The sequence below is a fragment of the Podarcis raffonei genome, chromosome 13, assembly GCF_027172205.1.
Source record: "Podarcis raffonei isolate rPodRaf1 chromosome 13, rPodRaf1.pri, whole genome shotgun sequence".
Taxonomy (NCBI): domain Eukaryota; kingdom Metazoa; phylum Chordata; class Lepidosauria; order Squamata; family Lacertidae; genus Podarcis; species Podarcis raffonei.
In genome coordinates this window covers 23,644,991-23,658,293 of record NC_070614.1, presented here as the reverse complement: position 1 = coordinate 23,658,293, position 13,303 = coordinate 23,644,991, and the positions used below count along the sequence as shown (strand labels likewise).

The window sequence follows — 13,303 nt, the reverse complement described above, 5'->3', positions numbered from 1 at the left end:
GCCGCTATTTGCCCATGTGTTTTTTCTAATACATGTTTGGCCCATAACTCCTTTACCTCCTGAGACATCTTCCCAGCCCAGCCTGCCTCACAAAACTACCCCTGTCCCTAGGACCTATGTGAGACTTTAATCACAGCCAAGCTTAAACCATTTTCCCTTCTGGACTGCATTGTTCGCTGAGAAGCTGGAAGGGTTTCTCACTGACTTCACTTGCCACAGTGCAGTGTCTGTGAACATTCCATGCCAGCTCAGTCAATCAGTTAGAAACTTCACTGCCACAAGCTCAGGGGAACAGAAGCACCTCCGCAGACAGGGATTGCACCGTAGCTTGGCTTGGGTCCAGCCTTCCTCTTCTTACCCACTGAACAGCAAGGAGAGGGGAAGGCGGATTTTTCACCCCTTTCCGACTCTCTAAAAGGTGTAGCGCTCCTCACTCAGTGGTAGTCTCCCTGTTTTTCCATCCTCAAGGTTCAAGGCTCAAGCCTAAGCACTTCCCACTTGAGAGATCAAATGCTCAGCTGCTATGTAGAGTCTAGTCCAAGGGCCAGCAAACTTTTTCAGCAGGGGGCAGGTCCACTGTCCCTCAGATCATGTGTTGGGCTGGACTATTTTTTTTGGGGGGGGATGAACAAATTCCTATGCCCCACAAATAACCCAGAGATGCATTTTAAATAAAAGGACACCTTCCACTCATGTAAAAACATGCCGATTCCCAGACCGTCTGCGGGCCAGATGTAGAAGGCAATTGGGCCGATCCCGCCCCTGGGCCTACCCATGGTCTAGTCTGCCACCCTGGTCTAGAGTAATGAGTGTATCAGTTGACCCAGCCCTGCTTTACAGGCTGCCGAGCGAGACTGGGAGGAAAAGCGAGCAGCCTTGACTCAGTACAGCGCTAAGGATATTAACCGCCTCCTGGAAGAGACCCAAGCTGAGCTTATGAAAGCCATCCCTGACTTGGAGTTTGCGGCCAAGCACAAGCAGACCTCCAGCAGCGGTGGCAGTGGGAGCGCCGCCTCCACCCCAGAGCACAAGCCCTCCAAACCCCAACATGCACAGAAGGCCACAACCAAAATGGACCCCAGTGGCCGCCGCGGATCAGGTAAGGCAGGTGCAGAGCGGTGGGGAGACAGACAGTGCAGTGTGATGAGGAGCAGTCAAGGCAATGGGGGGGGTCAGCTACAGTTTCCAAGATCCTTTGGGGGTTAAAGTGGCTGTCAACAGTGGTATAAACCTGATTTCAGCGTATGTTGTGGATGTCACCCCAGTCTCTAATCCTTTGTGGATGAGGTTTATGTACCGTATTTTTTGCTCTATAAGACTCACTTTCTCCCTCCTAAAAAGTAAGGGGAAATGTGTGTGCGTCTTATGGAGCAAATGCAGGCCGCGCAGCTATCCCAGAAGCCATAACAGCAAGAGGGATTGCTGCTTTCACTGCGCAGCAATCCCTCTTGCTGTTCTGGTTTCTGAGATTCAGAATTTCCCCCCCTTTGTTTTCCTCCTCCAAAAACTAGGTGCGTCTTGTGGTCTAGTGCCTCTTACAGAGCGAAAAATACGGTATGTTCCTCAAGTCTCTGAGACCTTGTCCTTTATTGCTGCCTCCAGACAGCTGCACGCAGTTTCCAATGTGCGGATCCATCTGGGCAGATAGGCAATGTGCAGCATTGTGTGTGCTGGAGAAAGCTGTGAATTAAATGCATGGCTCCTAACGCTAACTTTGTCAACCTCCCTAGATGAGTTGACGGTGCCCAGATATCGGACTGAGAAGCCCTCCAAGTCTCCTCCCCCACCCCCACCTCGGCGGAGTTTCCCATCTTCCCACGGTCTCACGACCACCCGTACAGGAGAGGTGATCGTCACCAGCAAAAAGGAATCCAGTTTCATGAAGGTATGAATCCCTTATATGACAGGCCAGAGATATCCAGGGGCTCCTCCAGATGACTTGTTCATTCAGCATTAATTCTGCTTGGCTTGCACAAAGTTTACACAGCAGTTAGACTTATGTCCAGTCTTCATCCTGACTTGTTTATGGGGCAGTTTTATGACAATGAGCATTCAATCTTCATCCATCCTGATTTGCTTGTGGGGTGTTTTGTTGTTGTTGTTTAGTCATTTAGTCGTGTCCGACTCTTCGTGACCCCATGGACCAGAGCACGCCAGGCACTCCTGTCTTCCACTGCCTCCTGCAGTTTGGTCAGACTCATGTTCGTAGCTTCGAGAACACTATCCAACCATCTCGCCCTCTGTCGTTCCCTTCTCCTTGTGCCCTCAATCTTTCCCAACATCAGGGTCTTACAAGTCTTTTTCTATTAATCATTCCTTCATCATACAGTTTTAAATGCATTTGCTCATCACTTTCCAAACAACTGAAAGTCCGTTCATTAGTTTTCAAAGTGGATTGTATATAACTATCCTGATGTTATTGTGAACACAAATCATCATGAATGTGCAATAAAAAGGACATCTTGAGGGGCCCGTACATCCAGTCTTTATTGAGCATTAGTTCTGATTTGTTTGCAGGGTGGTTATATGACAGTGAGCATTCATTCTGTATCTATCCCGATTTACTTGCACATTTTCCCATTAGTCATTCATTCACCCCACACCTCTCAATATATTTCTCCATCTGTTTCCAAACTGCAAAAAGCCTCTCTTAAAAAAAAAAAAGCAGATGCTATTTTAGGCTGAAATAGCACTTTCATCCACTTCGATTGTGCAAACCTAAATTTCTAGTATGAACGTTAATCCCTCCCATAAAACAGGGAGCACTCCCAGGGAACTAGATTTGTCCCGTGCCCTTTCCCCCTTCCTCTTTCCCATTCATCACCTCTCCCTTTGCTTGTTCTTCCAGAAAGCCGAATCAGAAGAGCTGGAGACCCAGAAGCCGCAGGTGAAGCTGAGGAGGACTGTGTCAGAGGTCGCTAGGCCTGCCTCTACGCCCCCCATCATTGCCTCTGCCATCAAAGATGATGATGAGGAAGACCGGATCATTGCAGAGCTCGAGGTAAGCAGGGCATATGTAAGAAGGAGCCACTTGCAAATGGTCCGCAAAACTGCAGAAGCAGTTTTGGCCCCAGTGTGGCCGTTTCCATCCATGTCGTTGAGGTGACTCAGTGGCTGCACTGTGGCCAGACTGATAAAGCCCTGCTCTAGTGGCCTGTGAAGCCAAGAGATGGACTTCCTAATTTTTTGTAGGGAATAGATCAGGCATAGGCAAACTCTGGCCCTCCAGATGTTTGGGACTACATCATCCCTGACCACTGGTCCTGTTAGCTAGGGATGATGGGAGTTGTAGTCCCAAACATCTGGAGGGCCGGAGTTTTACTATGCCTGTAGATTCTAGAATTATGAGAAATTCGACGAGAAACCCGCTAGAGCAGGATCTCCTTAAGTGGAGATTCACTTTGCAGGCTTTGTTCTGGCTGAATGTCAGCAAATGTTTGCATCCCTGAGCATGACTTGTGCTTCTAGACATTACACTCAGTCTGCAATCCTGCATTAACCAAATGTTGGACCCCCCCAAAAAAAACATTTAAAATCTGGGACATGCTAACATCTACTCAGAAAACATCTGGTTGCTGTTACTAAGAGGTGAGGAACCTCTCATCATCCCTGACGGTTGGTCATGCTGGCTGAGGCTGATGAGAGCTGGAGTCCGTTCTCTGGAGAGCCTCAGGTGCTCAACACCTCCAATAAGAGTTGAACAACTAGGGACTAACTGCTTGTTGTACACTATCCCCAAGGATGGGGGAATCTGTGGCCCTTCAGATGTTGTTAGAGTCAACTCCCATCAGCTCCACTCAGCATGGTGAATAGTCAGGGAAGGTGTCGGCTGGAAGGCCACAAACTCCCTCCAGTCCTGTTCAAAACTAAGTCTCATTAATGAAAGTATTGCACTATTGACAACACTTATTGTCAGGCATTTTCATTAGCTCTATTATGAGGCTGCTATGGAACGAACAGTCCCTATTGACTGTGATTGTCTCATCTGATTGTCTCATCTGATTCATCCCTTCCCATCAATGTCTTGTCTGTAAAAGGTCAGCTTGTGAATTAACACTGTTTGCTGCACTCTGTATCCATTCCTGTGTTGCGGGCGACGCCATTCTTTTTCCCAATACATTATTAAAATCATTTGTGCCCACAGTAGAACTGCATATTTTTGAGATGTAAGGTTTCAAATAACTCAGGATAATTACTAAGGGGTTTAGTGGGGGAGGGTGTTGTGTGTGTGTGTGTGTGTGTGTTTTGAGGGGTTAGGGTTAATGTACAGTATTTGATCTTTCTAATAACATTCCTCTAGTATATAAAACTCGCTTTCTTATGGGATGGCTATATATACATGAAATCTGCACTGACTTAACAATGCCTCCCAAAGGCACAAGATGTATTTCCATGTATTTTCTTTTTACTGGATGAAATATGGTACCATTACAACCATTTATAAAAAAAGTTATCTATATAGGTTAATTATACACAGTTAACATGGCCCTTCTCTACAGATATAAATCCGAAGAGAGTTTGAAATTGACACCTGTAAATCCCTCTCCCATTTGTCTTTATCTTTGTAATCTTCAGGCTCCAACATAATTCCACAGAGAAGACGTTTTTGCAAGTAACGTGACGTATTAGCAGCTGTTCAAATTTTGTCAGATTTCGTGTCACTTAGCTCTCATTGTATTGCCTGAATTTGACTCCTAATTTGTAATAATTTGAATCTCAACCAGAAGCTGATAAGGGGGGGTGGTCAGGAAGTGATTCCACATTTTACATTTCATGGCTTTATAAATGACATCTACCTCCCTCCCTCCCACCCAGCCCCACACTCCACAGAAAATTGAAAAAAAAACCCACATTGTTCTCAGATACCTAATCCCCTTGCCATTTGGAAAATGTTTGCAATATAAAAGCGGTGTCAATAGTGTCAATTATTCTCTGTATTTATCCCAAGTTCTAATTAGGGCTTTATATATTCCATTGCATTTCGGACTGATTTGGTTTAATTTTCTCAAATCCGTGCTGCTGGCAGAGTATTTATTTTACATTGTTCAGTGTTTCCCAGTGTTCTTCCCAGGAAGAACAGCCACATTTTGTTCTTGGAACCAGGTAAATTTGTTCAAACAGGACATTGAATTGGATTAAGTTCTTCTCTATCCCTTATGAAATTATTGGAGGTACAGTTAAGGAAACGGCACAGCAGTGTCTGTGATGTTTCATTTTTATCATAGCAATGCTATCCATCCACACGTAGGTTTTTCTGATGCTCACATTTTTAACCCTCCTGTATCTTGTTTCCCCAAGGATCCAGCTGACTTTTTTTTCTCTGTGTAGCTATGGCTTTGGATAGTGACATTCCCAAATGCATCCAATTCCCTTATTTTTCCATTTAAGAGTATGGTGTTTTTCCCCCCATTTGCTGCTTTGGTTATGTCATCTGAATGTGTATCCCCAGAAATTCAGATTTCCCATTGATAAACATACTTTCCCAAACCGGTATTAAAAATAATATTTTATGGTCCTGTCAAAAGTTATTGCAGGGTTATATCACATTGTTCCAAACTTGGGTCTCCAGCTGTTTTTGGACTACAACTCCCATCATCCCTAGCTAGCAGGATCATTGGTCCGGGATGATGGGAACTGTAGTCCAAAAACAGCTGGAGACCCAAGTTTGGGAAATGCTGTTCTATATGGTTGCTCTTTGAACCATGTGGAGGGAAACACCAGTGGGTTTGGAGTGGAGAAATGGGGATACATTCAGATGACAGAACCCTCATGTAACGCAACTCCACTCCAAGTTCTCCTCTTCCAGTGGATTTGCATTTTTAGAGAAAGGGTGTTACGGAACTGTTAAGAATGTAAGCGTGCAGTTAGCCATGGGTTAGCCAGACCCAGCTTTTGTCAAATGAATTTTTCAGCTGCTAAAAAATGTCACTTGGACTGCAAAGGAAATGAAATTTAACCCAGAACCTGCAGATATCAGAAATTCACCAGGTTGTTCGTTACTACTGTAAAATGCTGGCAATGTAGTAGTATAGTAATCAACTTGGAATGGTCCCTGAGTTTAGAAGCAGTTTATGGGGAAATGTTGCCTCCTGGTGGGCATGCTTAGAACTACACTATCCAACTCAATTCTGAGTATTATGATTTTAACATATTCTCTGAACCATTGTTATGGTAACAGCCAAAACCTCCAAAGGGGGACTTACAGACTTGGGACTGAAACCCTTATACATTTTCATTTTGATTTATTTATTTATTTTTTTTGTAATTAATTTTTATTCAAATTTACAATAACCAATCCAGTTACAATTTAACATCCAATTTAACTTATACATCTTATAGACTTCCGTCAGCCTATCTGACAATTTCCATATTTTTCACAACTTTTCACATTCCTTAAATTTGTGTTGCACTTTAACAATCCTTATTTTATCTTTTCGTTTAAACAACATTCCTTACTATTCTCTTCACAAAGCTTCCTGAAATCCAACAAGCGTTATTTCCTGATCACACACAGTTTTGATATACTCTGTAAATTTGTTCCAGTCCTCGGTGAACCTCTGATCGCGTTGGTCTCGAATTTTACATGTTAATTTGTCCATTTCTGCGTATTCCATCAATTTCATTCTCCATTCCTCCCTCGTTGGCATTTCTACCTGTTTCCATTTTTGGGCCATCAAAATTCTAGCAGCTGTAACTGCATATCTAAATAGCTTCACATCTTTCTTTTCAACATCATTACCTAGTATACCTAATAACAATGCTTCTGGTTTCTTTACAAACGTATATCTCATCATTTTTTTCATCTCGTTATAAATCATTTCCCAGAAGCTTTTCACTTTCTTACATTCCCACCACATGTGATAAAATGTTCCTTCTTTCTCTTGACATTTCCAACATTTATTACTAACTTTAAACATCTTTCCTAGTTTCACTGGGGTTATATACCATCTATATAACATTTTCATCACATTTTCTTTTATCGTAGTACATGCGGTGAATTTCATTCCCTCTTTCCATAACCTTATCCAGTCCTCAAATTGTATATTATAGCCAAAATCTTTAGCCCATTGAATCATTACCGTTTTAACTTCCTCATCTTTTGTATGCCATTCGAGTAATAGTTTCATTTTGATTTTTTTAAAAGCAGAGCTAAGTGTAATATGTAGCTTGGTGTGATATAGAAATGAAGTTCTCCTTCACCTTAGCGAAGCTTGTTATAATTTAGAATTACTGCAGATCTGGAAGCAAAAATGACAGTAGATTTGTGGGTGCCAGGAAGGACCCCGAGATCAACTTTCTTCCTTTGTCTCCACCCCCCCCCCGAAACATCACTGCAATGTCTTTTTTATCACTAGTCAGTACAATTGGGCCAATTGGGTGAATGTGGGCTTAAAATCAAGAAAGTTTTATGGTTGGTATTTTAAAAACAAACAAGCAAGTGTAGTTTTCACCTACAAGTGAATTTCAAGGTTTCCTGTCCAGCAACACTGAGGGCATAAAAGGGGTGTACTGTATTCCTATTTCTGTGTGTCATTGTCATTCTGTAGCACAGTATACTGTCTGTTACACAGCTGAAAGTGGGTGTTCTCATAACGGTACATCTCGTGATTTCAGTTTTTAACGAACTATCTGCCTGCAGATCCTTTCTGAAAACGAGGGTATGGCCAAGCCCTGTGGTCAGTTTCCTGGCTGTCAGTTCCACGCCACCCCATAAGCTCGTGGCTATCCTCCTTGAGCCGGAATTAGCAACCCACACTATTTTGTTTTCTATCTGTATACAGCCCCTCCAAAAAACCAAACCCAAAACAACCACCTTCCATGTTCTGACTTCCTCAGGTATTTCAGAGAAGCTCTTCATTTATTCCTAAGTTCCATTGCGACCAGCTCACCCCTGCCGCAGACATGTGGCCCAATGGGGCCACCATAGCAGCCGAAGGATGGAAGGTAACACAGCCGTTGTTCGGACGGATCACAACCCCCTTCTTCTCTTCCTTCCCTCTGACTGGCTACCTGCCATAGCACCTCTAACAGGATTCCTCTTCCTTTTCTGCAGCCCCTTGTTAACTCTTCTTTCTCTTTCTCTCTCTCTACCTCTCCGTACATTAACCAACTAACGGCTCTTCCCCACGTCACCCACCTGACACAAGTAGTGTGCATTGTCCTGACACAACACGGGATCCAACCGGCACAAACCCTGTGTGATTCTTTCGAAGGGACAGGTGTATGATTTGCTGGGCCTCCCCCCAAAGAATGCTGGGAAAGTTTGGACTGGGGCGGAACCGGGAGTGCCGATCACTGTTTAGTTGGGGGTAACTCACTTTTTCTGCTTGCGCTATTATTCCGCCTGCACTTCTAGACAAAGGGATTTCCTGATTGCAATGCATGCCACGCCTTTTGGGCGGAGCCTGGGTGCTTGTTCTCACTGCTCGTTTCCAAGTGCATGGATCCGGGGGGATGAGGGGGCGGAGAATGCCACATTCTTATCTCCCCCAACTACAGTGCTTCCCTTCTGGTGTTATCTGTGGCTTGAGTCACATCCTACGACAGCAGAAAAGTTTTTTTATTACTGTTAGTATGCAATATCTGGAAGAGTTCTGGAGATTTGGTTCGGTGTAGAGCAGCCTTTCTCAACCTGTGGGTCCCCAGACGTTGTTGAACTACAACTCCCATCACCCCTAGCTAGCAAGGCCAGAGCTCAGGGATGATGGGAGTTGTAGTCCAACGACATCTGGGGAGCAACAGGTTGAGAACCGCTGGTGTAGAGAGTGGGATACTGTTGAGAATTTGCTGATTTCTCTCAAACTGTCTCAGTGGTGCTCCAGGGGGGTTAGAAAACTGGAGGCAGCGATGCCTCTGAATGCCTGTCACTGGAGGCCACAGGAGGGGAGAGCGCTGTTGCGCATGAATCCTGCTTTTGGGTTTCCCACAGGCATCTGGTTGGCCCCTGTGTGAACAGGATGCTGGACTAGATGGGCCATTGGCCTAATTCAGCAGGCTATTCTTATGCCACACCCTCCTCTAGCACAGGATCTTGTGGTTCCCTCCCCACCACCTCAGGCACCTTCAGGAGCTGCAATAAGTAGAGACCCAATGTTGGGTGAGCTGAACTGGCAGCTGATAAAATTACATTGACATGGACTGACAGATGGGTGTGGCTCATGCTCTAGGATCCCATGGGGGAGGACATGTACCTGCAGTTCACATTAGCAGTTGTCCTAGGAGATTTTTATTTATCTTCCCCCTCACTGTTTGTAGCGTGACTGTTGTGCTTGAGCCCTCTGCTCTACAGATAGCTTTCCTGGGTGTGTGCCTGGTCTCTGCTTGTGGTAAGCTGTGGGTTGGATTCTGCGGGCAAAAGTGCTTGTGGGGAGTTGGATTTGCTTTATGTGCAAGGGGTTAGGACACTTGGCTTCTTCATCGCTTCTGACTTTATTTCATTTCTGTGGGCACACCTACTACTTAAGGTTACCAGATTTTTTTCAATGAATCCGGGGACACTTTTCAACTTCCTACTAAATAAATGGATTTTGTCAGGGGACTGATTTGCAAATCCGGGGACTGTCCCTGGAAAACAGGGACATCTGGTAACCTTATACTACATCGTACTACCAGCTTCCTAGGAATCATATTTTTGCAAGAGAAAATAGAGATCCGCAACAGATATTTCTATCTATCTATCATCTATCTATCTATCTATCTATCTATCTATCTAATCTATCATCTATCTATCTCTATCATCTATAAACTACAGTTTCCAGGACTATTTGGGGGAAGCAATCATAGTTAACCTGGAATGAAGTTGCATTGTAAATTAGCCATTTGGCTTTGCCTATAAACTATACCTTGAGATGACTGACAGGGTTTTCTTGTTTGGTAGACATCAATATTTGGGCTGCCAGATTGGCCTTATCACTAAGGCAAGCTGTGGATAACTATCCACAGGTATCAAATTTTGAAATGGTGTTTTGCCAAATATCCTTCATTTGAGTCCGACTTCAACAGATCTTGTGGAGGAAATACCTCCACATTGGTGCCTGAAACGTCTGTGATGTTCAGACTAGTTCTTGTGGTGGACCAGCTTTCTCCAATGTGCTGCCTTCCAGATGTCTTGGACTGCAACTCCCATCAGCCTTTGCCAGCATGTCTAGTGTTCAGGGGTGAAGGGAATTGCACTTCAAAACAAGAGAGTAGACCAGGTGGCCAAACAGGTTGATCCAGGCCCACTATTAAGAACTCATTCGAATATTGAGCCGAGAAGATGGTTGTTAGCTTTTTTTTCATCCAGCAAACTCTCCCGCCTCAATAATTCTTGTCTGAATTTTCCCTTAGGAGTCAGGACTCTCAAAACCTCCATCTGGTTACAATTCCCACCTCCCTCATATTGCCATTTCTGAGTGGGTGTCCAGCTTGACATTTCCTGAATCTCAGCCAGAAGCTGATAAGGGGATATGCAACCCTCGGACCCGTGATCACCAATGCATCAGAGGACAGACAGGAGTCATTGGACGGACTATGGTGGAAACGAGGGAGAGCCCAGAGGTCTTGTTGGGAAAGCTGAAAAAGGATGAAAAGAAGCTGAAAGGAGGCCTGTCCAATAAGGCCTCAACATGCACTCATTCTCTGCCAGCTAAAGTGAAATCTCGTAGATATCTGCCTGGAACTGGTCTTATTTGTGACACTGATCATGGGGGAGAAGGAGGCTTGGTAGAAAAAAGAAAAACTTCACTGGAAGATGAAATTGTTCAACTTGGAGGAGAAGATGCTACATTTGTGAAAGTTTGGGGCAAGCAAGCAAGTAGTCAACAGACAACTGTCCAAGGGACTGGGGCCCATTCAAAAGAAAATGAATCACCTGTTGTCACACTTGACTATAAGACATTTTCTTCACCAACAGAAGGAGGTGACGTGTTCATAGGGTTGGATAAGAGAAGCAACGCTGCAGAATCAAAAAACGAAGAAGCCGATCAGGACACAGAAGATGTTCCAATAGCTTTGAAAGGCCCTGATGTTGCTATTGTACCAATGCAGAGAGGTCATCTGATGGATGCTTCAGAAACGTATTTTCCCTTGCAGCATCCAGAATCCCCTGGGAATAGAGAAGTCATTGGGTATTACGCAGCATCCCTGGCTCCTGTTGGTGCCAGCACAGACAAGGACGAGATAGACACAGGTTTAGAAGACAAGCCAAAGGAAAGCACTTCTCTTGATGACATGACCGTAAGAAGCCGAGAGATTTGCAGAGACACTTACCAAAGGCTGGACAACCTGGAAGAGACCATCAGAGAACTCGAAATGACTATCAGTGAAATTAGCTGCCAGGCATCTACTGAGCTTATATTTGCTCAAAATCACATTGGGCCTCTGGGCTCAGAAAATGGCAGAAATGGAGAATGGAAGGTGGGCACGCATGTGCCCAAATGCAGCCATGCTGGTTCAGTGGTTGTGCAGCCTGACTGCCATGATTTAAAACAGTATGAAGCAAGCAACAGCACACCCAAGACTTCTCCAACCAGCGCTAAACCTCCTCTGCTGCCCAAACCTCGGTTCCTGTTGAACGACGACCCGCAGGTTCACTTGTTTTAAACATTCCTCTTATTCTGCTGTACCTCTAGATTCCTCCCTGAAAGTCTTCTCTCCTGTCTGTCCTCTCAAGATTCGACCTGCTCTTAAGAGACAAGGTGTGAACCATCTTAGGTCTCTGCAAAATTGTAGATTTAAGTGGAATTTCAAGTCCAGTCTCTCTAGGAAGCCAAATGAGATGCCTGCCACTTGCTTGAGCTACTCTTTCTTTCTGGCTATGGTAATGGCATGTCTTAGTCTGATTATTCAGTGTTACTTTCTTCATTCTGTTCATGCTTGTTTATTCTTCTTCCTCAACACTGGCACCGAATCTGTCTCTGAAACGTAGGGAAGGCTGTCTCTTAACAGGAACGAAAGTGCAGCACCCTGTTTGCATTTGTCTTTGAGCCATGTGAACCACAAATGCAAACTAGCCGCACAAAGCCTGGTTGTTGAACTGTCATTGCTGCCTCCCAGCCAAGAAACCTTGGGGGGAAAGTGACTTTTTTTTTTGGTAAAGGGGTTTCCAGCAGTGGTTCAACAATCAACCTCTCTTCCCATGGAACTCAGGAAATCGTAGCTCTGTGAGGGGAATAAGGGTCTCCTAACAACTCTGAGCACTATTTATTTATTTATTTATTTATTTATTTATTTATTTATTTATTGTTTATTTATTTATTCATTGCACTTATATACCACCTTTATCTTCCAAGGATCTCAAGGTGGTGTACATGGTTCCCCTCCTCCCCATTTCATCTTCAGAACAACCCTGTGAAGCAGTTTAGACTGAGAAGTGGCGACTGGGCCAAGGTCACCCAGTGAGCTTCATGGCTGAGTTGGAATTCGAATCGTGTGCTCCCAGGTCCAACACTCTAGCCATTATGCCACACTGGCTCTCTCTCTCGTTTCACAAACTGCAGTACCCAGCATGCTTTGGGGGGAGTGATTACTTTTGAAAGTGGCATGATACTGCTTTAAAGGTACAGTACAGATGGGGCCTCTGGTTAGATTCTTTTTAGTGACTTATGGTTAACCATGAGGCCCTGGAGCAATGCCCTTAAAAATGGACTTTAGTGGTGATAATTCACATCCTTGTTAAGTTTCTTTTGCACTGCCATAATGGGCAAATGAGCATCGAGGTTGTTAATTTGGCGACCGCCTCCCAAAACTTAGCAGCAGTTTCAAAACCAGAACTCGTAGGAGTTTAACCTCAGTCTCTTCTAGCCTCAAATTTTTCCAGGAGAATGATGTTGCCCAGGCAATGAGTAAAAGATGGCCATATGAAGCTTAAAAAGAAGCAAAATCTGCATAAGATGACATTTTGGCAGTTCTGGTATGATCAGCAAGGCTTCCTTGGAAGATCAACCAGGGATATAACGGGAAGACAATCTGCTAGATATCCCAGTCCCAAATTATTTAGGATTTTATACAGCAGCAATTATGTTTTGAAAATGGCTGGGCAGCTGATAGGCCTTGTGACTGTCCTCTCTTCTGCTATTAGTTGACATGCTGTGACATCATGGACTACTCATGAACATCCGAACTGCTTAGAGGGGGAAAGTTTGGTCATAAGATGTTTGTAGTCCCATTCCCCTTGTGATGAAAAAAAAAGTGGGGGTGAGCTGTGTGAAGGGCTGTGATGCACAGAGTGGTAGAGGAGAGAGGTGTACTTTAATAAGCAAGAAACCATGATTAGCAGAGCAAAGTCTGGCAGCACTGGAGGTGCAGGCAAAGTGAGACTATA

At 44.4% G+C, this 13,303-nt stretch overlaps 1 protein-coding gene across 17 annotated transcripts in view; it reads left to right on the top strand.

The window, feature by feature from the left end:
* SRCIN1 (SRC kinase signaling inhibitor 1) overlaps nt 1-13,303 on the top strand; it is a 262,355-nt gene that overhangs the window by 237,682 nt on the left and 11,370 nt on the right. For 14 of the 17 annotated variants that reach the window (XM_053362016.1, XM_053362015.1, XM_053362007.1 and 11 more), the window contains 5 exons: nt 841-1,099; nt 1,731-1,885; nt 2,849-3,001; nt 7,837-7,944; nt 10,330-11,568. In XM_053362016.1, coding sequence (XP_053217991.1) covers nt 841-1,099; nt 1,731-1,885; nt 2,849-3,001; nt 7,837-7,944; nt 10,330-11,568 — 1,914 coding nt within the window. The remainder of the gene's footprint in view (nt 1-840; nt 1,100-1,730; nt 1,886-2,848; nt 3,002-7,836; nt 7,945-10,329; nt 11,569-13,303) is intronic. The other 3 variants (XM_053362026.1, XM_053362024.1, XM_053362023.1) reach the window with 2 other exon arrangements.